This window comes from Bubalus kerabau, chromosome 6 (genome assembly GCF_029407905.1).
Source record: "Bubalus kerabau isolate K-KA32 ecotype Philippines breed swamp buffalo chromosome 6, PCC_UOA_SB_1v2, whole genome shotgun sequence".
Lineage (NCBI taxonomy): Eukaryota > Metazoa > Chordata > Mammalia > Artiodactyla > Bovidae > Bubalus > Bubalus kerabau.
The window spans coordinates 43,849,216-43,876,497 of record NC_073629.1 but is presented as its reverse complement, the minus strand read 5'-3'; the positions used below and the strand labels follow the sequence as shown (position 1 = coordinate 43,876,497).

At 38.5% G+C, this 27,282-nt stretch overlaps 1 protein-coding gene across 3 annotated transcripts; it reads left to right on the top strand.

Moving 5' to 3' along the window:
* Positions 1-1,752: 1,752 nt before the first annotated feature.
* RTCA (RNA 3'-terminal phosphate cyclase) lies at positions 1,753-27,282 on the top strand. Of its 3 annotated transcripts, XM_055584970.1 has the most exons (12): positions 1,786-1,873; positions 2,017-2,046; positions 2,142-2,242; positions 3,956-4,099; positions 8,520-8,643; positions 11,684-11,742; positions 14,440-14,581; positions 14,922-15,046; positions 15,959-16,017; positions 21,884-21,978; positions 24,065-24,169; positions 26,911-27,282. In XM_055584970.1, exons 2-12 carry the CDS (start codon positions 2,038-2,040, stop codon positions 27,010-27,012), a joined length of 1,065 nt encoding a protein of 354 aa, XP_055440945.1. In that variant the 5' UTR covers positions 1,786-1,873; positions 2,017-2,037; the 3' UTR covers positions 27,013-27,282. The 3 variants fall into 3 exon arrangements, with proteins under 3 accessions (XP_055440944.1, XP_055440945.1, XP_055440946.1); XM_055584969.1 differs by having other exon boundaries at positions 1,753-2,046; XM_055584971.1 differs by lacking the exons at positions 1,786-1,873; positions 2,017-2,046 and having other exon boundaries at positions 2,169-2,242; positions 3,941-4,099.

Genomic DNA, 27,282 nt, shown 5'->3' with positions numbered 1-27,282 from the left:
TGGACATTTGATGGAATTTGATTGAAATTATATTTTCAATAATATAGCTAAAGATTCTTCAGGGTTTTATTTGTAGGTATTCGTATCATTTGAGAATAATGATGGTGCTGTTTTTGTCTGTTCAGTCTTGTGTCTTTTATTTCTTTCTTGTAGAATCTGGCTAGACTCCCATCATCTGTTGAAATTATGGCTTAACAAGCCATAATTGTGGACATTCTTATCTTGTTTTAACTTGAATTGGTGTCTTACGTTTTACTATTATTTACTGTCATTAAGAAAGAAATTTTCTGTAGGATTTTCCAGATGTCCTTAATCAGGTTACAGGAGTTTACATTCATTGCTAGTTTTGTTTGATTTTGTTTTACCATAAATAGGTCTTGATTTTTTTCAAATGCTTTTTCTTCATCTATTAATGTGATCTTAGGTTTTTGATATATTATCATAACATTTTTCTAATGTTAAAATGATAATCAATCTCAATTTGGTTATAATATACAATATTTTATAAACATTGTCAGATTTATTTGTTAATATTTTGATTGATTAGGATGCATCTAAATTTATAAATAAAATTGGCTTATACTTTTTCTTCTTGCTGTCATCTTTGTCTGGTTTTGGTATCAGAGATTGGGTAGAGTATATGCATTCCCAGAGCTTTCCCTGTTACAACGATAGAACATTGGGATTAGGATCATTAGGAGACAATGATGTTCACATCAAAACACAGAGGTTCATATCCCAGTATTCCTTAACAACTGTGTAGCTAGCCTTGCAGCAAATTGTTTAACACTTGCAGCTGTAAATCAGAGTAAAAACAGTAAATATTTTAGCAGGTTGTGCATGCATGCACCGGCCAAGTGCTCAATCAATGTTGGCTGTTATCCGTATGATTTATCATATTCTAATTGCTGCTCCCTCTTAACTGTAAGATAGGTACAGTATATTTTTATCCTGAAGATTGACATCATAATTGCTTACTTCTCAGTCTGTCCAAAATACTTCCAGTATCTTCGGACAGAGAATACCTTACTCTCCTTTGCTTACATAGAAAGGCTTGCACGTGATTTGGTACTCAATTAATGTAGGAATTGAACTACAGCGGAATCAAGAAGCTGGTTGTCCTTTCTGTCCTGGCCTGAGGTGAATTACGTTAGTTGCACTGTTCATTGCCGCCATGAGCTTGTACTCTTTCTCCGACAAAGTCGGGTTAACTTTGGCTTTTTGAGAATTATACTGCCGATTCTGATTCTGTCCTTTTCCACTCATCCCCAAAGAATTGATGTCTCACAGGAGAAAAAAAAGATAATATTCTACACACGTGCGCGCACACAGTAACAGACACCAGTGTAGAACAAGAGGCTCATGGGTATCATCAATGCGCCAGGGAAACACATTTCAAGGGCTAGGCTGCAGAGAAGGCAAACCCGACCAGAGAGAAGGTGGTCAGTGCATTGCAGGGACCTTTCCTACTCTGCGGCTTTAAGAGTTTCCAGTTTTGGTACGGAAGGATCCCCGAGAAAACAGTGATAAACACATTTGCACAAGCCTGCGAGACAACTGGAAGATACTACTAGACGTGAAAGGGAAGCTTTCTGCAATCTGTACGTTTTGCTGTGTTCAGGGTGCAAGTCTATTAGGGACAGATTTCCTAAGATGCTCCAGGGCACCTTCCCGGCCACCACCCCTTCTGCCGGAGAGCTTCCGATTTGTCGGAATTTTCTGGGCGCCGCCTCTTTAAGCGGCGCGCGGTGCGCAGCGCGCACGCGCACTGGTTGTGGGCCTGCAGAACCCGGCTTCGGGGCGCGGTGCGTCAGGATTCGTGTCTACGGAGTTGGGCGTTCCCGGAGCCGGCGAGTTCCCTGCTTTTCCGCGGAGCCCGGCGGCCCTGAGCGGGGAGCGAGGACTCAGGCTCCGGAGCTGCGGGGCAGGAGTCCGCGTATCCTCTTTCTCCGGTTCCGGCCGAGGCTGCGTCGCGGGGGGCCGGGCCCCAGCACGCTCCCCATGGCGGGGCCGCGGGTGGAGGTGGACGGCGGCATCATGGAAGGGGTGAGTGCCGAGCAGGAGGCCTGGCGCGGTGCGGCTGCCGCACGGGCTGCGGTGGAGAGCTTGCGGGTCTAATCTCTCTCTTCTCTCGGCACCAGGGCGGGCAGATCCTGAGGGTGTCTACGGCCCTGAGCTGTCTGCTGGGCCTCCCTTTGCGGGTGCAGAAGATCCGAGCCGGCCGCAGCACGCCGGGCCTCAGGTAAGTCGGGGCGCCGGGGAGTCTGGTCGTGGGACTAAACGATGGGCGGGTTCGCCGGGCTGGGGACGGGGGGAGAAAAGGGGACAGGCCGTGGGACTGGAGGGTGGGGGGCTGGCGCCTGGCTAGGGATTGGGGGAGAGGAGGGGATAGGCCGAGGGACTGGAGGGTTGAGGGGGTGGTGCGCAGGGCCGGGGACTGGGGGAAAGGAAGGGACAGGCCCTGGGACTGGAAGGTGGGGTGCGGGGAACAGGCCATTGTTGGGGGGCAGGCGGGCAGGACGTGGAGCTGATGGTGATGCTAAGATCCCCGCCCTAGGATTGAGGACTCTGCGGCCCGGGGATGGTGCTGTGGCCTCGGTAACCGGGCTTGGGTGCTTTTGAAAGCCTCAAGGAGCAAATTCAGGAAATAGGTCCATGTTTTCTCTGTTTAGCTAAAGTTGTCTCGTTTCCTGATGAGTTATATTTTAAAATGTTTCCCATCTCATCGGTCATTACAAGTACTCGGAAAGCTCGTACCAGCGGGCAAGGTAGATCAGGGCAGAACAGCTTCTGGGGCCAAACAAAAATTCCACTATTTTAAACCGGGCCTTTTTCTGCGTTCGCACGTTTGAGTCTCCTAAAGAGCCTGAGATGCGGTCATTCCGGCTTTCATTCAAACCTCTAGGAAGCTGTGGATAGGACGAGGATTATTCGTTGCGAAGAGGGGAAAATGTTGACAGTTGACCGTGTTAAGTCTGGACGCTAGGCATACCACTAGTTTAAGTCATGGTGAAGCCAGACTGATTCCTTTGTACTTGTACTTTGTATATATTTCCTTCTAGCGGATCAGCTGTCTCTCAGTTTTTTATTCAGACTCCATGTTGAAATTATTAAAAAGCAGTTACTGCTGTGTATGAACAGTAGTTCTCTTTGTCATGGCAGTAGTTTGCAGTAACCCATTTCATCAATAGGGAAATTAATTCATTAAGGCTGTGTTAGGTACTTTATTAGTTTTCTAGGGCTGCAATAACAAAATACCACAGACTATGTGGCCTGAACAACCAAAAATTGATTTTTGCAGTTTTGGAGGCTGGAAGTCCAAGATGAAGGTGCTGGTAGGGTTGGTTTTCTCTGAGGGACATAAGAGAAGATTCTGTTCCAGGCCTCTCTCCTTGCCTTGAATATAAGCAGCCTCTTGCCACCTCTTCCCTGTGCTCATGCCTCTGTACATATGCCCTGCTGGTGTGTCTTAATCTTCCCTTTTTGTAAGGACACCAGTGAGAATGGGCTGGGGCTCACTCTGACTGCCTCTTTTAACTTAATGAGCTCTTTAAAGGCCCTATTCCCAAATACAGTCACATTGTGAGGTACTTCAGCATATGAAATTTAGAGGAACGCAGTTCAGCCCGTAACAGGTATGTAGATTACTCAGTGAAGTGCAAGTGAGACTGATGGCACTTGGGTTGTTTTATTAGTTTTACTCTTTTGCTTGCTTCTAATTTGCAACAATATTATCAGCATATGTGTTTATAGTTAAAGTAACATGTGGAAGGAACCCTTAAAAAGATACCTAGCAGGTAGTCCAGGGGCCTAAAAAACCAGAAGGACACTCTGGCACTTACTGTGGTTAGACCTTGCTGTTTTCTTGCCATTGGAGTTTTATAAATGTGTCATAAAGTGTGGGGATATAGGCAGTCTGAATGCACACGTTTTGATGCAGTATTATGACCTGAAGGCCTCAACATTTATCTGGACTGGAAATGATTCGAGATTTGTGTGATGGGCAACTGGAGGGGGCAGAAATCGGCTCAACAGAAATAACGTTTACTCCAGAGAAGATCAAAGGTGGAGTCCATACAGCAGATACCAAGACAGCAGGGTATGTGTCACTTACATTCCATTTTACTATATATTTTTGAATTAGACCTGGATACAGATATAGGTACTACCACTTCCTGGACAAGTTGCTTAACCTCTTTGAAGCTTGGTTTCCTCACTTTTAAAATGGACATAAAACACATTTCAGAGTTAGAGATCCTGTGTAAAGTTTTAAATACCTAATTGCTTATTAATTGTAGCTGTTACTGTAGTTATTACTGTACCTATCTAGAATTTTCTCTCATATATCAGTTCAGTTGCTCAGTCGTGTCTGACGCTTTGCAGCCCCGTGGACTGCAGCACCCCAGGCTTCCCTGTCCATCATCACCAACTCATGGAGTTTACTGAAATTCATGTCCATCAAGTCGCTGATGCCATCTAACCATCTTATTCTCTGTCATCCCCTTCTCCTGCCTTCAGTCTTTCCCAGCATCAGGGCTTTTCCAGTGAGTCAGTTCTTCACGTCAGGTGGCCAAAATATTGGAGCATTAGTCCTTCCAATGAATATTCAGGACTGATCTTTAGGATTGACTGGTTTGATCTCCTTGCAGTCCAAAGGGACTCTCAAGAGTCTTCTCCAACACCACGGTTCAAAAGTATCAATTCTTTGGTGCTCAGCTTTCCTTGTAGTCCAACTCACATCCATACATGACTACTGGAAAAACCATAGTTTTGACTATACAGACCTTTGTTGGGAAAGTGATGTCTCTGCTTTTTAAAATGCTGTCTAGGTTGGTCATAGCTTTTCTTCCAAGGAGCAAGTGACTTTCAATTTTATGGCTGCAGTCACCATCCACAGTGATTTTGGAGCCCAAGAAAATAAAGTCTGTGACTGACTCCCCATCTATACATCTTCTCTCATGTATAGCATATTTGTTTCTTTAGTTTTTATTATTTAGAAAATGAATATCTGAAAGCACCTGTACTTTTGTGCTTTGTAGTGATAAGTAGTCTTTGTGGTGTAGTCTCTTTAGTTCTTGGCTTGCAACTAATTATGAATCATATTTTACTTTTAGTCTAGGTATTTTTGTTCTCTTTTAATAGAGACTTATGCAACTATATATAGAAATTTTTGTATGTGATCTTTTTATCCTCATTGAAAAATGGATATGTAACAATTAAGTTGAGCCTTTATTATTTTCCAAAAATCTCTCCTTTTATTGATAAAATATGGAGAACAGTTTTTGTGTTTTCTGTGTTATTGGCTGATGGCTATTGTAAGCAGCATCTTTTTACCAAAATCTTATACATTTACTAGGAAATTTGATAAAATAAGGAATAGTATTGTAAATGTGATGCCAGTTTGTTTCAGAAATGACTGTTTCAATAGATTATGATTTTTTTAGCTTAAGGAAATGTTTAGTGACAATTGAGGTTTCAGTTATGATGGGAATAGATTTATGTTAAAAAGGGCCTCTCGTAGGCCTCAGGTGAAGTTTGCCAAATGATAACTTTCTTAAGGGGATTAAACCATTCTGAAGTATCTTTATTTTGGGGGGCTCCAAAATCACTGCAGATGGTGACTGCAGCCATGAAATTAAAAGACGCTAACTCCTTAGCAGGAAAGTTATGACCAACCTAGACAGCATATTAAAAAGCAGAGACATTACTTTGCCAACAAAGGTCCATCTAGTCAAAGCTATGGTTTTTCCAGTAGTCATGTATGGATGTGAGAGTTGGCCTATAAAGAAAGCTGAGCACCGAAGAATTGATGCTTTTGAACTGTGGTATTGGAGAAGACTCTTGAGAGTCCCTTGGACTGCAAGGAGGTCCAACCAGTCCATCCAAAAGGAAATCAGTCCTGAGTGTTCATTGGAAGGACTGATGTTAAAGCTGAAACTCCAGTAGTTTGGCCACCTGATGTGAAGAGCTGACTCATTTGAAAAGACCCTGATGCTGGGAAATATTGAAGGCAGGAAGAGAAGGGGATGACAGAGAATGAGAGGGTTGGATGGCATCACCGACTTAATGGACATGAGTTTGGGTAAACTCCAGGAGTTGGTGATGGACAGGGAGGCCTGGCATGCTGTAGTTCATGGGGTCACTACCAGTTGGACACGACTGAGTAACTGAACTGAACTGAAATATCTTTCTTATTTCAGGCATTCTCTTGTACAAAAAGAGGGGAAAGTTATAGTTAGCCAACTATCTAAAACTTAACAAACACAGAATCATAGAATTTTGAATCTGTAGGAAAGAAGATAGAAACCATGTATTCCAACCCTTCCTTTACTTTGTGAATGATAAAATGAAGACCCGGAGGTCAGAGTCAGGGTCAGAACTAGAATTAGAATCTAGACTTTCTGGCTTCTAATCCACAAGAATGTATGAGAAATGAGTTTAAAGTTGATAATCCAGTTCCATTCAATAGACTAAAACAAGCTTATTCCTAGCAACAAAACACATCTTACATAATTGAATTATAGCATTTTCATCCCTAATTGTGATTATAGTACTATGTTTTTTCACATGTCTACCTTTGTCTCTGCAGTTCCTTGTGTGTATGTGCTTAGTCACTCAATCATGTCCAACTTTTTTCGAACCTGTGGACTATAACCCACCAGGCTCCTCTGTCCATGGGATGCCCCAGGCAAGAATACTGGAGTGGGTTGCCATTTCCTCCTCCAGGGGATCTTCCCTACTTAAGAGATTAAACCTGTGTCTTCTGCATTGGCAGGCAGATTCCTTACCACTGAGCCACCTGGGAATCCCTTGCAATTCCATACTTTTTTAAAATTAAGGTTTTCTTTACTTTTCTTAGACTCTGATTTTATTGGGTGGAAGAGAAACACTTTAACTGTATTGGGTTTCTCAGAGGGTATAAACAGAAGTTCAGCAGTTGTAAACCTATGGTTTATGGTAAACTGAACATTTCCAAGTCTTTTTCACTTGCCCCTAGGCTTAACTCCTAAAAAGAGGGATTATATTGTCTGCAGTTTCTCTTACAGTGCCTAACATTACACAGTGTTAAGTATTTACTGAATTAATAAAATACAATATCAGTGAGAGACTGTATAATTCAGTACCCATGCATCATTCCCATAGGACAGTTAAATAAAGGCTATCTTTTGGTATGTAGAGGCTGTGTTGGCATTCCCTTTCAAACTATGCAGTCTGTATATTAATATGATTGTTTTCTCCTGACTTTGGAAAAGGGAGATGACAGCTCTTTTAGGAAATATGACCATTTTATTTCATAAAATGCTACATATTCTATAATTATTTCTTATGATTTCTCACATTATTTGACTCTAAGGACCAAAACAGTAGCTACCCTGGTGGCTCAGTTGGTAAAGAGTCTGCCTACTATGTGGGAGACCCGGGTTCGATCCTTGGGTCGGGAAGATCCCCTGGAGGAGGAAATGGCAGACTACTCCAGTATTCTTGCTTGGAGAATTTCAGAAGTGCCTGGTGGGCTACAGTCCAGAGTTGGACATGACGGAGTGATTTTCACTTCACTTTCTAGAACCAGACAGAGTTGAGTTGTAGCAAGGATTATCTCCTGAGAAGTTTTTTCGATGTGAAATATTTGGCTGTCAGTCCTTTAAAATATTACTCTGTCTTATCACAAATGCCATGATGGTAGGAACTCCATCTTAATATATGGAATGATGCCTTGTGCATGGTGGAGACTCAGGTACAGTCATTAGAATATTTGCAGACCCTTGACAGTTTTGAATGCAATTACATAAAGTGTTACTTTTAAGAATCCATTTATAAAAACATTGTAAAGTTGCTTTTATTTTTAATTCTTTTTAATTTATTTGTAATATAGACAAAAGTATTAGAACTTAACCTACAATCACACAGTGGGCTTCCATGGTGGCTCAGTGGTAAAGAATCCACCTGCAATGCCGGAGATGTAGGATCAGTCCCTGGGAGGGAAAGATCCCTGGGAGAAGGAACTGGCAACCCGCTCCAGTATTCTTGCCTGGGAAATCTCATGGACAGAAGAACCTGGTGGGCTAACAGTCCATGGAGTTGCAAAAGAGTCGGACATGACTTAGCGACTAAACAACAACAAAGGTCATATAGCTAATATATATAGTATTGGATTCAACCCAGATTTGTTTATTATTTAAGGCCAGTTCCTTCTATTGTGAAATATCAAGCTTTCTTTTAAGATTTAGGATGTTATCATTCAGTCAGTGGGAGTGTTTTTTAACTTTAAAGTTGAGGGCATGTCAGTTGTTGAGAAGGCAATGGCACCCCACTCCAGTACTCTTGCCTGGAAAATCCCAGGGATGGAGGAGCCTGGTAGGCTGCAGTCCATGGGGTCGCACAGAGTTGGACACAACTGAAGTGACTTAGCAGCAGCATGTCAGTTGTCTGTGCTTCAGCTGATGGTAATATGTAGTAATGTCTCTTTCTTGAGACTTCAAAATGAAAACGCAGCTAAGCCTCTTCTGCCTTCTCCTTAGGAGTGTCTGCCTCTTGATGCAGGTCTCAATGCCCTGTGTTCTTTTTGCTGCTTGTCCATCAGAACTCCATTTGAAAGGTGGGACTAATGCTGAAATGGCACCACAGATTGATTACACAGCCATGGTAAGAGCTTTTATTGCTACTGACCAACTAAGAGGATCTCGTATAGTCTTCTCAAACTCCATTCTCTGTTTAAATACATCCTGAGTGTTTTTGTGTACATACCTCTTTATTTCTTAATGGAGTCTGGTTCTATTGTGGGAGAGGATAATTTTAGATTGTGTGTTATATATAGGACAGTGTTCATAGTGAATTCTTTAAAAACCTCCTGTACATTAGATTATTTATAATGCATACACCATATTTTACTTATCATATAAGTTATTTTCTGAATACAGGGATTATGATTTGGAAGAAAAACTCAAAATAAGAATTAAATGCTATGTTTGATGGGATTGGTGAGGATATGAAGAAATTGGAACCTTTGCACACGGTTGATGGGAATACAAAATGGTGCAGCCATTATGGAAAACAGCATGGAGGTTCCTCAAAATATTAAAAAGGAAACTACCATATAATCCAGCAGTCCCACTAGGTATTATCCAAAAGAGTTGAAATCAGGATCTCCAAGAGCTATTAGCATTCCCATGTTCATTGCAACACTATTCATAAAAGCCAAGATGTGGAAACAACCTAAATGTCCATTGACAGATGAAAGAATTTAAAAAATGAGGCATACAGAAAACATATTAGAAAAATGTATTTAAAGAAGTAGTGTATGCACACTGAAAGATAGTCTCTGAAGGCAGTAGCCACTGTTAATAGTTTATTTCTTTAAATTTTCTTCAACAGATTTTCTATCTATACATTTACTATTTTTATATATCCATGGGAATATAGGGAATAAAGCTAGGGATATACCTTTATCCCTATTTATCTGTCTGTCTATCTGGCCCACTACTTGTCCTTGTAAATAAAGTATTATTAGAAATTTAAAAAAATGTGTTATATATGTACAATGGATGACTAGCATTAAAAAAGAAATTCTAGATTCTGTGACAGCACATGGAACCTTGAGGATGTTGTGCTATGTGAAATGAGGCAGTCAGATAAAGACAGTTACTGACATGATTCCACTTACATAAGATAGCAAAAGAAGTTAAGTTATGGACTCAAAGAGTGGAATGGTTACTAGTGGAAGAGGGAAACTGGGGAGTTAATAATCAACGTGGATAAATTTTCACTTAAGTAAGATGACTGCGCTTTAGAGACCTGTTGTGCACATTGTAAGTTTTGTCAGCAGTATTATGTTGTACTCGTAAAAATGCGTTGAGAGAGTAAGAGCTCAGGTTAAATGTTCCTACCATAATAAAAAAAATTTTTTTAAATAACTACCATATTTTGATTATGAATTTTTAGAAAGTAAAATTCAGTATTGGCATGCTTATATAACTTGTGGGAGGGGAAGGTGGTATCATCATTTTCCCCTAGGTTTATTAAGGTGTAGTTATTTATACTAGAACTCACCTTTCTTAATGTGAGGTTCTTTGATTTCTGATGTATGGTTGTGAATCTGCCACCACAATGATGATAGAGAATTACTGTAAAAAAATTCCCTTATCCCTCTTTCTAGTCAGTCCCACCCCTTCTGGCCCTGGCAATCAGTGATCTATTGTCTCATAGTTCTGCCTTTTTTCAGAGTGTCATATAAAGGAATAATACTGTATATATAGTCTTTTGAGTCTTTTATTTTTTTCAGTTATAATAGCATCTGTTTAGGGGGAGGAAAGTGGAGGAGGGAGGGATTGGGAGCTTGGGATTAGCAAATGCTAATTGTTATATGTAGAATTGATAAACAACAAGGTTTTACTGTATAGCACAGGGAATTATATCCAATATCCTGTGATACACATAGTGGAAAAGAATATGAAAAAGAATGCATATATATATACACACACACACATATAACTGCATCACTGCTGTATAATAGGAATTAGCACAGCATTGTAAATCAGCTCTACTTCAATAAAATAAAATTAAAAAATACATCCGAGAGTTACCCATGTTTCTTGTATCAGCAGTAAAAGCTAAATAGTGTTCTATTATATGGATGTTTATCTGTTCATCAGTTGAAGGACATTTGGACTATTTCCAGTTTTTTGCAGTTATGAGTAAAGTTACTGTAAACACATCCAGGTTTCTCGTCTGGACATCAGTTTTGGTTTCTCTTGGGTAAACAGTTACAGAGGATTTGCTCAGTTGTAACAGTGAATTTATGTCTGACTTGATGAGAAACTGCCAGATTGTTTTGGCATCCAAGGTGGCTTCATTGTTTTGCATTTTCACCAACACTGTAGGGGAGTTTTAGCTGTTTTTCATCCTTCCCAGCACTTGATATTCTCAGCTTTTAATTTTTTTTTCCATTTTAATAGATGTTATAATCTTTTAAAATTCAGTTTGATGGGATATATAATGAAACTTAATCTCTATTCACCTAGCAATTTCACTTTAAGGAAATGACCCTAATTAAACATTATAAAATGCAGCAAAAGATAATGTTAAAGGTATTAGAGCAGGGTGCTATATACTATAATTATTGTTATATATATAGTTATATAATAATGAAAACTTGGAGAATGGTTAGATAAATTATGCTCGATTGCCATGTAATCATTCAAATTTTTTAGGAGGAATATTTTATGATGTTGGGAAATGCTTTTATTTATAATGTTAAATGAGGGAAAAAGGATAAAATATTGTATATGCAGTGAAATTTCAACTGTATAAAAAAAGATTGAGAGAACAGAATGGAATGCTTTTCAGCACCCCAGATTTCTTATGGTACGTTATATTAAGGTTAGGAAATGGCTTCTGGAGTAAAACTGCAAGGATCAGGAATCCTGAGTTCTGGGTTTTGTTTTCTTTTGTTTTTTTTCTCATTAGATAGGCTTGCACAGCCCTTATTAGTTAAATGTTAAACTTTTAATTTTAGCTGCATGTCAGTTATTTTATTTAAAAAATAGAATTAGCCTTCACATTTTTATATCACTGTTTATCTACTGTGCCTCATTATCACCTCAGTACGGAGCACATTTGTTTACTAAATATACTTGTTGAATCAGCAAATACTGGTATTTAAGGTAACAATAAATTGATTTTTCAGGTTTTCAAGCCAATTGTTGAAAAATTTGGTTTCACATTTAATTGTGACATTAAAATGAGGTAAGGTGCTTATTTCTTAACCCTTTGACCCATTACTTGTGCTGAAAATAGTGGAAAAGTTAGATCCTGGAGAACTGTCTTTCTGTAGTCCATTTAATACATTTTTTGTAGGAAATAGTAATATTTTGTGGCTTAAAACAATAAACAGCAGGGGTGTGGGTACTTGAAAGCAGCTGCATGCTATGTTTGATGTTTGTTTTGGCAGAATATTTTTGAGGGAATGGCTGCATTGAGTGTGGAGTTTTCTGTGTCTGGCACGCACTGAATGCTCACCGTGTGCAGACTCCTGGAGTGGGGAACTGCAGGGTCCCAAAAGGGCTTCTCTTCCACCGCGCAACCAGAATTCTTTTCCTAGGAGACACATTGGGCATTCAGGTTATTTCTCTTATAAGGCTTGCCTTCTGCCACAGAGTAACAAGGCCACATTTCTTGGTTCTTGGTGTGGCATTTAAGTGTTCTGCAGTCTTATTCCAATTTACCTTTCTAGCTATATTCTCCCTCCCCTCCTTTCAGCATACCATGTATTCTAACTACGTGATTGCTGCCATTCCCTAAATATATTTTGTACCTTCAGACTCCCATACCTTTGTTCATGTTTTTCTTCCCCTTCTAAAACGTGGAAAATCTGTGTCTCTTGAAAATGAAACTTGTAATTTCTTGTGTGAATTGTCAGTGATTGTGCCTCAGTTGGAATTCATAGTTGCACCTCTGTTTTAGTCCTCTTCACAGCCTGACGTGTGTTCTAGTTACACGTGAAGCCCATCTTACCAGATGGGGAGTTCTTTGTGGATAGGAGTATTGTCATTCTTATCTGTGTGTTCTTAGCATCTTCTGGACAAAGACAGTAAATAATGTGAGTCAAAATTTTATTCAGAGAAGGCAGTGGCACCCCACTCCACTACTCTTGCCTGGAAAATCCCATGGATGGAGGAGCCTGGTAGGCTGCAGTCCATGGGGTCGCTAGGAGTCGGACACGACTGAGCAACTTCACTTTGACTTTTCACTTTCATGCACTGGAGAAGGAAATGGCAACCCACTCCAGTGTTCTTGCCTGGAGAATCCCAGGGATGGGGGAGCCTGGTGGGCTGCCGTCTATGGGGTCGCACAGAGTCGGACATGACTGAAGCGACTTAGCAGCAGTAGCAGCAGCAACAGCAAAATTTTATTAATGGTTCAGCTACTAAATATTTATCATATATTTATTGAGCACCTATAATGTGCCAGACATTGTTTTAGGGCACTGGAATATAGCAAGAAGAAAATAGACCAAGCTGCTATCATTAAGTAGCTTTTATTCTAAAACAGCACTGGTTGAATAGAACCTTCTTCTTCATTTAGCTGTCCCGGGTCCTAGTTGTGGGATGTTAGATCTTTTAGGTGTGGCATGTGGGATCTAGTTCCCCGTCCAAGGACTGAACCCCAGCCCCCTGCATTGAGGGCATGGAGTCTTAGCCACTGGACCACCAGAGAAGTCCCTGAATAGAATTTTCTGCACTAAGGGAATTGTTCCCTGTCTGTCCAGGATGATAATCATTTGCTACATATAACTTTTGAGCACTTGAAATGTGGCTAGTTGGACTGGGGAGCTGAGTTTTAAATTTTATTAAATTTAAATAAGGAATTTTCTGGCAGTCCAGTGGTTAGGACTCTGCGCTTTAACTGCTGAGGGCACAGGTTTAGTCCTGGATGAGGAACTAAGATCCCCTCAAGTCTTGATGTGTGGCAAAGAAAATAAATACATAATTTTAGCTCAGTATTGACCAGGGATTTTTGTAGAAACCTAACACCTGTGGCTGGCAATTTTTATTTTGGCTGGATAAAAATTAATTTTGTTATTTTACTAACATTTCGTGGGCTATTACATTCAGTAGTTACACCTGACATACCTGTTAAGTCTTCTAGTTTTTGTGAAATATTGTCTGCAGTCCACTGTTCTGTAGAAGCTAAGGAGCATTCTCTAGCACCATGAGTTTCATTTTCATTTTCTGTATCAGAATGAATCACTAAGATTATTTATTGGCTTTTGTCTGATATTCACATTGTCTGAATCAGAACTATATTCTGAGGAACTATCCTCTTCTGAGACACGAGTGTATATGTCATGTGGACAATCAGAGAAAGTATCTGCATAAAATTTACCAAAAAATTTTTCACTCAAAATTTCATGGTATGTCATTTTCAAAAAATTTACATGTATAATATTCATAGGGTAGAAACGAAAGCTTAATGGAGCAAATTGTGAATGATAACAACCATCACAATTGTATAATGAACCCTTCATCAATTTTAAGCTCTAACAGCTTCACACAGTGATGTTAATTGTATCGCTCTCTAAAATGAATTGATACGCCTCTGGTCAGTACTGTTCTGGTAACAAAAGATAGATTAACATATCTCAGGTCAATAATGGGTTAAATAGTCACATGAACTTGAGTCTTTCTTGCCTGGGAAATCCCATGGACTAAGGAGCCTGGTGGGTTACAATCCATGGGGTCACAGAGTTGGGCATGACTTAGCAACTAAACAACAACAAGCCCTGAGTCTACCATATGGGAAAGCACAAATCTAAAACATTATTTAGAAATGTAAAACATGAATTATGTAGTTGGTATTACTCACATGTTATTTTATTGTAAATATTGAGCTTTATTTTTTTGTCATGCAGTCAGTTTATGTGTTTTATCATACTTTTCACAGGGGCTACTACCCAAAGGGAGGTGGTGAAGTGATTGTCCGAATGTCGCCAGTTAAACAGTTGAGCCCAATAAATTTAACTGACCGTGGCTGTGTAACTAAGATACATGGAAGAGCTTTTGTTGCTGGTGTTTTGCCATTTAAAGTAAGTTGTCTGATTCACTTTACTGTATAAAGTAACACAACATTGCAAATCAACTATAAAAAAATAAAATAAGGTATCAAAAAATAAAGTTGTCTAGATGATCTTAGAAGTATGTGTTTGTCTTGATAAGTATTATATCATCTAAATTTTGAAATTATTGAGATAATTTTTAAATCTTTTCATTAAAAGTTTTTCTTAAAATTCTGTGCTTACTTTACTCTTTAAAATTGAGTTTTTATATGATGCATGTAAAAATGATTAATTCTGTGTCTTTGAAGGCTGGAAAGCAACTGTCAAAATAATTATTAATTTATTCTATTTTTTTGTCTTACCAAAATAGGTAGCAAAAGATATGGCGGCAGCAGCCGTAAGATGCATCAGGAAGGAGATTAGGGATCTGTATGTTAACATCCAGCCTGTTCAGGAACCTAAAGACCAAGCTTTTGGCAATGGAAATGGAATAATGTGAGACAATATACTTTTTCCTGGATGTTGGTTGAGGGCAGCCTGAAATAGTTATCCTATTTTAATAAAATGTTTTTCATTTTAAAATTTGTAGTTTTAAGGCATATTTTTTAAGGGTATTCCTACCTACAACAACAGTATGGTGAATTATGATAATTTTATTCTGAATTTTTTTCTGAGGATGGTTTACTTTTTACTACACTATAAGAGCCTTTTTGTTTATATAGTGAGCTTAAATGTTTAAGCTAATCAGAAGTTAGCCTTTGAAGATTATCCTATGAGAAATATTTCCAGTTGCTTTTCTGTATCTCAAGTGTGAATTCAGTTTACAAGTAAATATTAGATGTAGCAAAGGTCGACTTAGAAAAGAAATATTGTATATTTTCCCATTAAGAGTTATTGATTTAAGTGTTATAAAAATGCTTTAATATTTTTGAAGAATAAGACTATCTTTTGTGAATATTTAACTTTTAAACTCTTTTTCATAGTTTCTATTAAGGAGTTTAAAGTAAATGCATTTTCTGCATATAATACTGTTCTGAAAACTATTGATATAAAAGAAAACCAAACATCTCTGTAGAAACACATTTACATTTAAGATTATCAGTATAGCATGCCTCTGAAATGGTGTCACTTAGTGCTGATGACATGATTTCTGGGAAGACCATTCCTTACCTGTGTGTGAATCAGAATCTGGTGTGACTTCTTGTCAGAAGTGCTGAAAGACACTAATACCCTGATGAAGATGGAGAACACTAATCATGTTGCTTTCTGTATGAAGAATTTCACTTTTGCATTATCCTAGCCAGATCTAATTCTGTGTATTTAACAGTCACTGTTCTCCTGTGTTGTATCTGCATGTAATATTGGAATATGTATAGCACAGATAGTAACACTGTTTTTCCCTTGCAGCATTATTGCTGAGACATCCACTGGCTGTCTGTTTGCAGGATCATCGCTTGGTAAACGAGGTACAGATAAACGAAGGGTGCGCTGTTCCCAGTTCTAGTGTACAATTCTTTAATCATTCTTTAATTATCTCTCAGGATTAGAATATTATAGAATGATGGATGACAAGTTTAAAAGGATATGGTTCAATTCAGTTCAGTTCAGTCACGTAGTTGTGTTTGACTCTTTGCGATCCCATGGACTGCAGTACACCAGGCCTCTCTGTCCATCACCAACTCCCAGAGTTTACTCAGACTCATGAACATTGAGTTGGTGATGCCATCCAGCCATCTCATCCTCTGTCTTCTCCTTCTCCTCCTGCCTTCAATCTTTCCCAGCATCACGGTCTTTTCAAATGAGTCAGTTCTTTGCATCAGGTGGCCAAAGTATTGGAGTTTCAGCTTCAGCATCAGTCCTTCCAGTGAATATTCAGGACTGATTTCTTTTAGGATGGACTGGTTGGATCTCCTTGCAGTCCAAGGGTCTCTCAAGAGTCTTCTGAAACACCAAGTTCAAAAGCATCCATTCTTTGGTGCTCAGCTTTCTTTATAGTCCAACTATCAAATCCATAGATAACTATTGGAAAAACCATAGCTTTGACTAGACAGACCTTTGTTGGCAAAGTAATGTCTCTTCTTTTTAATACTGCTGTCTAGGTTGGTTATAACTTTTTTTCCAAGGAATCAGTGTCTTTTAATTTCATGGCTGCAGTCACCATCTGCAGTTATTTTGGAGCCCCCAAAAATAAAGTCTGTCACTGTTTCCACTGTTTCCCCATCTATTTGCCATGAAGTGATGGGACTGGATGACATGATCTTAGTTTTCTGAATGTTGAGTTTTAAGCCAGCTTTTTCACTCTCCTCTTTCACTTTTATCAAGAGGCTCTTTAGTTTTTCTTCGCTTTCTGCCATAAGGGTAGCGTCGTCTGCATATCTGAGGTTATTGATATTTCTCCTGGCAATCTTGATTCCAGCTTGTTCTTTATCCAGCCCAGCGTTTCTCATGATGTACTCTGCATACAAGTTAAATAAGCAGGGTGACAATATACAGCCTTGATGGACTCCTTTGCAACTTTTGAACCAGTCTGTTGTTCCATGTTCAGTTCTAACTGTTGCTTCTTGACCTGCATACAGGTTTCTTAGGAGGCGGGTCATGTGGTCTGGTATTCCCATCTCTTGAAGAATTTTCCACAGTTTGTTGTGGTCCACACAGTCAAAGGCTTTGGTGTAGTCAGTAAAGGCGAAGTAGATGTTTTTCTGGAACTCTCTTGCTTTTTTGATGATCCAGTGGATGTTGGCAGTTTGATCTCTGGTTTCTCTGCCTTTTCTAAATCCAACTTGAACATCTGGAAGTTCATGGTTCACGTATTGCTGAAGCCTGGCTTGGAGAATTTTGAGCATTACTTTACTAGCGTGTGAGATGAGTGCAATTGTGCGGTAGTTTGAGCGTTCTTTGGCATTGCCTTTCTTTGGGATTGGAATGAAAAGTGACCTTTTCCAGTCCTGTGGCCACTGCTGAGTTTTCCAAATTTGCTGACATATTGAGTGCAGCACTTCCACAGCATCATCTTTTAGGATTGAAATAGCTCAGCTGGAATTCCATCACCTCCACTAGCTTTGTTTGTAGTGATGCTTCTAAGGCCCACTTGCCCTCACATTCCAGGATGTCTGGCTCTAGGTTGGTGATCACACCATTGTGATTATCTGGGTCGTGAAGATCTTTTTTGTACAGTTCTTCTGTGTATTCTTGCCACCTTGTCTTAATATCTTCTGCTTCTGTTAGGTCCCTACCATTTCTATCCTTTATTGAGCCCATCTTTGCATGAAATGTTCCTTTGATATCTCTAATTTTCTTGAAGAGCTCTCTAGACTTTCCCATTCTATTGTTTTCCTTTATTTCTTTGCATTGATCTCTGAGGAAGGCTTTCTTATCTCTTCTTGCTATTCTTTGGAACTCTGCATTCAAATGGGTATATCTTTCCTTTTCTCCTTTACCTTTCGCTTCTCTTCTATTCACAGCTATTTGTAAGGCCTTCTCAGACAGCCATTTTAACCTTTTTTGCATTTCTTTTTCTTCAGGATGGTCTCGATCCCTGCCTCCTGTACAATGTCACGAACCTTTGTCCATGGTTTTTCAGGCACTTTGGATATGGTTAACTGGTTCTGTTTTAGAGTCAGTTAAATTTTAAGTGTTTCCTCCAACTTTATACTTTGAAAAATTTCAATCTTACAGAAAAGTTGAATGATTAGTGAATGTCCGTACACTGCCTTCCTAGATACACTGGTTATGAATATTTAGCTATACATGTTGTGTGTTTCTGAACCATGTCTGTGAAAGGTTGCAGGTACCCAGTCTCCCCGCTGAATACTGCAGTGTGTTCATCCACAGAATAATACCTGCATCATCACATGCCACTTTTTTTTTTTTCTTTAATTGTTTGACCATGCTGTGCTACATGTGGGAATCTCAGTTTCCTGAACCAGGGGTTTAACCCGCGCCCCCTCCCTTGGAAGTGCAAAGTCTTAACCACTGAACCTCCAGGGAAATCCCACATTACCATTTTTATACCTAAAGAATCTGTCTGTTATATTTAGACACAACCAGTTGCCTCCAAAATATTCTTTAGAACAATTTGAGATGTTTTGTTTTGCTTGTTTTTGAGCACACACAGCATTAGTTATCATGTCTGTTTAGTTTCTTTTTTAACTGCAGAATAGTTTCTTTGCCTTTTTTTTTTTCCCCTTTCATGATATTTACATTTTGAAAACTCCAAGCCATTTTCTTACAGGATTTTCCATTATGTGACTTTGTCTGATTATCTCATGATTAGATTTATTCAGGTTAAACATTTTTAGTAAGACTCTTGCACAGGTGATTTTGTATATATTCTATTCTATCACATCAGTGAATGAGTGAGTGCTCAGTCATGTCAGACTCTTTGCGACCCCATGGACTCCTCTGTCCATGGAATTTTCCAGGCAAGAATACTGGAGTGAGTTGCCATTTCTTCCTCCTGGGGATCTTCCCAACCCAGGGATCAAAGTCATGTCTCCTGGGTCTCCTGCATTGTGGGCAGTTTCTTTATAGCTGAGTCATTACATCACATCAAGGTGCACATGATGTCAGTCTGTCCTTTATCAGTAAAGCAGACTGTGGTCACTTGTTATGGTGGTGTCCTCCAGGTCTGTCTGCTACAAAGGTTTCTCCCTTTTTTCCTCCCCTTCTTCTTTTTATTGTTTTTGCCACTGTAGTGAAATTGTGGAGTCCTAACCCCTGGACCACCAGGAAATTTCCCCTTTTCCCTTTGTGTTATAATTCATAGATACTCTGGGATAATACTTTGAGACTATCTGATTATTCTATATCAGTACAACTTTCCTCCAGTGGCTTTTAACATCTGATGGTTCTTCCCTGCATCAGTTATTACAGTGTTGATTTCAAAATACTGAATGTTTTTGTGAAAGGGAAATTTCTGTAGTATTTGGCGTACTTGGGAGGGGAGATGCATGTATGCATCTGTTAGTATTTAAAGTTACTTTTGCTATTGTGTGTGTGTGTGTGTGTGTGTGTGTGTGCTGTCGCTCAGTTGTGTCTGACTCTTTGTGACCTCATGGACTGTAGCCCACCAGGCTCCTCTGTCCATCAGATTTCCCAGGCAGGAATACCGGAGTGGGATGCCATTTCCTTCTATAAATAGTTGAACTCCTCATTATTTGTGTGGTAGTTGATTGCTTTCTTCCTACTTGATAACATCTTTAAAAGATGCTTACACTCATGCCATTTAACTACATTATTACTGCTGAATACACAAATTCAGGTAATTTTAATCTGCTCAGTTGGTAGATCTAGACAGTAGTTGGGTGTCACATTTAACCAGTGTAATAGAATAGGTAGAAATCAACATATTTGGTTGATCAGACATAAACGAATTGTTTAAAACTGTGCTATTCAGTGTGTGGTTGGCGGACAGGTAGCATATCAGCATCATCTGGGAGTTTGCTGGAAATACTAGTTCTAGGGCCCACCTCGTCTGTATGAAACCAGACTCTTTGGGGCCCAAAAATTTGTTGTATAAGCTCTCTAAGGTATAATAAAATTTGAGAAATAGTGATCAAGACTATATATGTAGTGTATATTCATTACTTGTTAGGTGCAGTGAGGAATCAACATGGGTGGTGAGGTATTATATGCAGTATCTTTTAACAATCTTAAGAGGGCAAAGATAATGCAAAATATAAAACAGAGACTAGGAGCCCATATGTCAGAAATTGTACCATGCTTGGCAGGCACTGAGTGAAATGTGAGTTTAGTTTGTATTATCCTTGAGTATCAAGACCTGCTAGGTACTGTAAATGAAGGATTCAGAAGTGAGAACCACCATTTCTGCTGCCTGGCTTAGTCTGGCAGAGGAGACAGACCAGTGCTGTGATTGTTCTATCTCCAGGGTACCTGGGAACACAGAAGAACAGCTAATTCTTTGGGGACTGAGTGATCCCAAATCTGTCTTGTGCTGTTCAGTGATCCTCCAGTGGGTTCTATAGAGAAGTAGAAGTTAGCCAGATAGAAAAGTGAGAGCTGGGATTTCCCTGGTGGTCCAGTGGATAAGACTCAGTGCTTCCACTGTGGGGGCATGAGTTCAATTATGAGTTTGATCCCTGGTTGGGAACTAAGATTGCTTATGCTATGTGGAGTGGCCAAAAAAAAGGCTGGGGAGAGCTAAAGTAGAGGACAAAGGAAAGGGCTGATGTTGTTTGGGCAACTACAGACATAAGTGATGAGTAGAGGATCTGGAACAGGGAGGAACAGAGATGAGATTAGAGAGGTCAAGATTTTGAAGAGCTTTATAGGGCTTATAAAGGAGTTTGGGTTTCATCCTGAAAACAGATATTTTAAGAAGGGATATAAGACCAGGTCTTTGGAAAGTAAGTAGCTGTGTAGCAAGCAGATTAGAGGGAAAACATAGTGGAGTCAGGAAGACAAGTCTGTTTTATCAGTTCAGATCAGAAATGAGGGCCTATACACCAAGGAATGCAGTGACTAAGGCTAGAGAGATGAGTACTGATATAAGGGTATTTAGGAGGGTGAATAGACTGGTGATCAGGTGGATTCTTTACCACTGAGCCACCAGGGAAGCTCATAGGGTTCTTTTAATTTAAAGTAAATAAAAAGAATCATCTGACATTCCACTACATTTGATGGATTTATTTTGTATTTAGCATTGTACCAGATATTTGTGGTATATGTAGAGAAGCAGGAAGTAGAACAATGGAATAAATATTCTTATTTTTAAAATAAGGTAATACCAGGGAATTCCCTGACAGTCCAGTGGTTAGAACTTCCAGGGCCTGGGTTCCATCCCTGGTCAAGGAACTAGGGTCCTACAAGCTGTCAGTGCTGCTAAGAAACAAATAAGGTAATACTTGTTCGAATCTTAAAAGAATAAAACTTTGTATATATAACCTGAGAATCTTTATCTGCTCTTCCTTAGGTGAAAATTATCTGAACTTTTAAAAAATCCTTTAGTTCTAATAGAATTGCCTGCAGACTAATTGTAATATATATGAATTGTGAATTTAAAAATTTGAAATCAAGGCATAGTATTATAGAGTATTATAGGGTCTCATATAAATTGATTCTATAATTAGTACTTCTTAAACAGGGCCAAGGCCTGTTCTCCTCCCCCACCCCCCCCCCTCACTGGTCCATTTAATAAAGTATTTGCATATGCTTAGCTCTCAGAAGATTCCGTACATGAAGATCTTATCCTAAAAGTTGCAATGGGTGAGTTCAGAGGCCTAAAAGATGTTATGCCAGTGCTAACTGGGATATGTTAAACTTTTTGCCTCTTAGGAATTAATTAATTTTTTTTTTACATTGTGCCTGTTGCAGGTGTTAACGCAGACAAGGTTGGAATTGAAGCTGCTGAAATGCTGTTAGCAAATCTTAGACATGGTGGTGCTGTGGATGAGTATCTGCAAGACCAGGTAATGACACTTTAGGATAAAAACCTCCAAGCCTGTTAGATTTGAATATTGGGCAGTTAGATTGAATATAAATTTTAGTCATTGACTTTCAGACAGTGATTGGTATGTTCTAATTCAGCACATTTTTAAAGTATTATTCTGGAATTTATATACCACAAATTTCAGTGTTCATCTTACTCAACCTGGCTATAGTATTGGGCACACCAAGCACTCCTTCGTTCTTGAAATCCTTTCTTCTCTTGATTTCTGAAATACTGTTATCTTTCTCTATCGCTAGCCATACATTCTAGTCCCTTTGCTAGTTTATTATTATTGTTGTTGGCCTCTTCTCAACTTCTAAATTTTGGAGAGCCCTTGTGCTTAAGCTCACACCTCTTTTTTTTATCTGTATTTAGTCTCTCAGGTAATTTTTCCAGTCTCACGCTCAAGTACCATCTGTATGCTGATAGCTTCTAAATTTATATCACTGGCCCAGGCCTTTCTCCTTAGCTCCATATCCATTGTATCCCTTACGCCTGTCAGCGTCTCCACTTAGATATGTCATACTTATCTCAAACTTAACATATCTACTCACATTGAGAAATGCTAATGAATATTTCCAAATGCAGTCTTTTTATGGTCCACTGTCTTGATAGATTTTCCTTTCTACCAGTTTTTCCCCTTAATCACAATCAGATGTCTGCTTAGAAAAGTATTCTTCAAGGTTTTTTGACCAGTTTTCTTAAGACAGTTTTCTTATTTCTAGTCTCTTCCTTCTTACTATTCTACAGTCTAGTAATTCTGTATTTGTGTATTTGTTTACCTGTTAAAATGTTGTGATTTTAGAACTTTTAAAGAAACTTGTCAGTTTATATATACTAGCTTGCAGGGACAGGTGGTCTGATAAAATGTATTAATTTTCAACTCTGTATTCTTAAACATTAAGTTTATAAACTTACTCAGCATTTTTGTGCTATTCCAGACTTTTGGTGGCACAGGTTTTCGGTCATCTTAGGATTTTTGTAAACCTAAAGAAATGGAAATTCTTTTTTAAGCTAGGAATAGTTACAGTGTAAAGTGGTAATGTGCATGTGTGCTAAGTCACTTCGCTTATGTCCAACTCTGTGTGACCCTATGGACTGTAGCCCCCTCCGGCTCCTCTGTCTATGGGATTCTCCAGGCACAGATACTGGAATGGGTTGCTGTGTCCTCCTCCAAGGGATCTCCTCAATGCAGGGATTGAACCTACGTCTCTTATGTCTCTTGCATTATCAGGCAGGTTCTTTATCACTTAGAGCCATGTATGACCCAGCAATCCCACTACTGGGCATATACCCTGAGAAAACCATAATTAAAAAAGACACATATACCCCAGTGTTCATGGCAGCACTATTTACAGTAGCTAGGACATGGAAGCAACTTAGATGTTCATCTACAGATGAATGGATAAAGAAAGTGTGGCGCGCACGCGCGCGCGCACACACACACACACACACACACACACAGCACTGAAATATTACTCAGCCAGGAAAAGGAATGCATTTGAGTCTGTTCTAATGAGGAGGATGAACCTGGAGCCTGTTATAGAGTGAAGTAAGTCAGAAAGAGAAAAACAAATATTGTATATTAATGCATATATATGGAATCTAGAAGGCTGGTACTGATGAACCTATTTGCAGGGCAGCAGTGGAGACGCAGACACAGAGAACAGATTTACAGACACAGTTGGGAAGGAGACAGTGGGACGAATTGGGAGAGTAGCATTGAAACACTTTACCACGCGTAAAATGAATAGCCAGGGGGAGTTTGCGGTGTGACTCAGGGAGCTCAAACCTCGCGCCGTGTGACAGCCTAGAGGGGTGGGATTGGGTGGGAGGTGGGAGGGAGGTTCAAGAAAGAGGATGTGTGTATACCTATGGCTGATTCATGTTGATGCATGGCAGAACCCAGCACCATTGTAAAGCAGTTATCCTCCAATTAAAAAATAAACTATTTTTTAGCTATTTTGATATCTAGTATTATTTTCGTATGGAAAGCATTAGACTTTTAACTCCAAGTATAAGTAAATGTGTGAGCGTTTCCTTCTTTGTGTTTTTCTTTTTAATAGCTGATCATTTTTATGGCATTAGCCAGTGGAATTTCCAGAATAAAAACAGGACCAGTTACACTCCACACCCAAACAGCTATGCATTTTGCTGAGCAACTAGCAAAGGTGAGTATTCCATCAGAAAGAGTGGTTGATCTTTATTATGGCCAATTTAGAGTCAAATTTTAATAAACAGAAAACTTCAGTAGTAATTGTAATTGCTATCATTCAGTGAATACTTCCTGTGTGGCAGATACTGAACTCACTCAGCAGTGAAGCTGAATCATCTTACTCTGCATGACCATTGTGGGTAGCTATGTATTATTAATCTCATTTTATTTATGAGTCATGTGAGGCAAAGGGATTAAATTAATTGCTGAAGACCAAATACTTTCTTAGGGTCAGGACTGAGCTTTGACCGAACCTGGGAGAGCATCCATCAAAGCTCATATGTGGTAGGTACTGCCTTTCAGTAAGTGAAGGCATTTTAATGGGAACTATAAGATCAAATCACAAGGGATTTGTAGTTGGCTAAACTTAAATTATTATATAAAAATTTTATATATTTTATTTCCTTGTGATTTTATTTTGGTAGAATAGAATATTTGCTGAGATTCTAACATTTCACCAGTCCTTTCAAACTTCGGAAGAGTAGCTGTATATATATATTTTATATATATATATATGTATATATATATTTTGTATATATATATACACACACACATATATATGTGTATATATATATGTGTGTGTATATATGTATGTATGTATATATATATATATATATGTATATATATATGTGTGTGTGTGTGTGTATATATATATGTATATATATATTTTCAAGTTTGGCCATACAGTGTGGTTTGCAGAATCTTAGTTCCCTGACCAGGCATCTAGCCCGGGCTTTAGGAGTGAAAGTGCCAAGTCCTAACCACTGGACTGCCAGGGAATTCCCTAGATGTATAATTTTTAGTGAAACAGAATTTAACATGAATAATCTCGTATTCATACCTTGTTTAACAGGATTCTTAAAACAAATGACATGTGTATTTCATCTGAAACTAACTTCTTTATAGAAAGTTTAGAAAATAGAGGAAAACTCCTGTCCCTCACTCCCCTTTCCCAGTAAGACCACTGTTGACATTTAGGTATTTTCCTCCTTTTAAAATTGTTTCTCTTCTCTATTCCTTTTTTTTAACAGCTAACGCATACCGCAGCATTTCATTCATTTTTCAGTGATGTGTGGCATATTTCTATTTTGCTACAGTCTTTATAAGTTTATAAAGTAATATAAAATTTATAACTCAGCATTTTATGAAGGAACGTGTTGACCGTAAGCATTTTAAAAGGTTACAAAAATAATGTACGTAGTAATAAAAAATGAAGCATAACAGAGGCGTACCAAGCACAAAACCACTGTTACCCTACTCTTGACATTTTATTTGTATGATTCTTAATATGTACCTTTTTTATTATTAGACAGGATAGGTTAGATTTTGATAAAATTGTGGGAAAAGGCCCAATAGGAGGCAAAAGCAAATTATATTTGATTCAAAAGATAGTTAACTGTATTTTTTATTATTCTACTTATGCTTTATTTTGTAACTACTATTTGTCTGTCTCCCCATGTAGACTATGATCTTCTTGATAGCAGAGACAAGGGTATATTCATTTTTTCTACAGTACTTTGCACATAGTAGACACTCATATGTTATTTGAACTGAATGCACAGTGGAAAGTGTCATGAACTGGATTTTTTTGCTCTGGTTTCTCGTTCAGCATTGTTGTGTTTTAATGCAGTGACCTGGGGCAAGCTGCTTCATCATTCTATGTCTCAGTGCAGTAATTCATCAGGAAGGTCAGAGACTGTCCCTTATGGCTCCTTCCAACTTTATATGTAGGCTAGAAATTATTTCCATAATTGTTACCTTTTTTCATATATATATATACTGCTTGTAATTCAAAAAAAAATGTATATACATATAACTAGTCTATCTAGCTCATAATTCAGGTTCATTGTTTATTCATACAACAATAAATTTCAGTGTATACACAATCTAATCCTAAAACTTGAATAATTTTTAAATATTGCAGTTCAACAGGACCTTGGAGAAGTAGTTTTCAAATTGTATTTCAGAGAATCCTAAGGTTTTATGCATACTTCAAATCCCTCTGTCACAGATTCAGTCAGCCTCCTCCGTTATTTTGATTTTAATTGAATTTTCTTAGAATGAATATATTTGCTTTAAAAAAAAAAATCATGTTTCCACAATATAGTGATAGAGATCAGGTGTTGCAAAGCTAAACTTGAATTAGTTAACAAGTAAAAAGTACAGTGTCAAACCCAGTAATGATGAGGGAAGATGTTAATTGTCAACTCTCTCCACCTGTCTCCTCTGAACTAGATATTTTAAATACTGTATTTAGGGAATTAAATTGGCAAGAAAATTTGAGAGAAATTAAAGGGTAATTTGATATTTGACAAGACAAAACAAGTTTAAATGCTTCAGTCCCATGTTTTAGAAAAAACTTAGAAAGTAGGTATTGAGATTTAAAAATTGATATTTACTTAAAGCTGCACTTCTGAGGAGTTCTGATTCAGTGGGTAAGAAATGGGATCCAGGTTACATATATTCTGGCAAAACTCCACAGACCCGTATACCTCTGAATAAGGACCATGCCTCTGGAATAAAGTATTTCATATGTAGGCTATTGAATTTCTCATGAGTCATTTGATCTTTCTATCTCTAGCTTCTTCAATAAAATGAGTTTGGTATTAACTGCCTACCTGTTTAAGCAGGTGTTATGGGCTCTCCCCTGTGTCCCTCTTCATATTACTTATATACTAAATGCTCTTCTGATTTCAGGCTAAATTTACTGTGAAGAAATCAGAAGATGAAGAAGATGCCTCTAAAGACACTTATATTATTGAATGCCAAGGAATCGGGATGACAAATCCAAATCTATAGGGTATTTGCCTTTTAAATGATACTTCAATGATGTTATTGCACTAATCATTTCATAAGTATTATAGAACAATGGAATAAGATGTAATTTATTAAAGGACCTAACTTTAATTGAAGTATAGAATGTTCTAGATTTGCTGAGAATGCTTCATCCAATTAATCTCACTTTGACTATCTTCTGAGATAGATAGAGACAGTGAATAAGTTGGTGGATATGTATAATAGTTGATTTCGGTATTAAAGTATTGCAATAAAATATTCTTTTCATCTGAA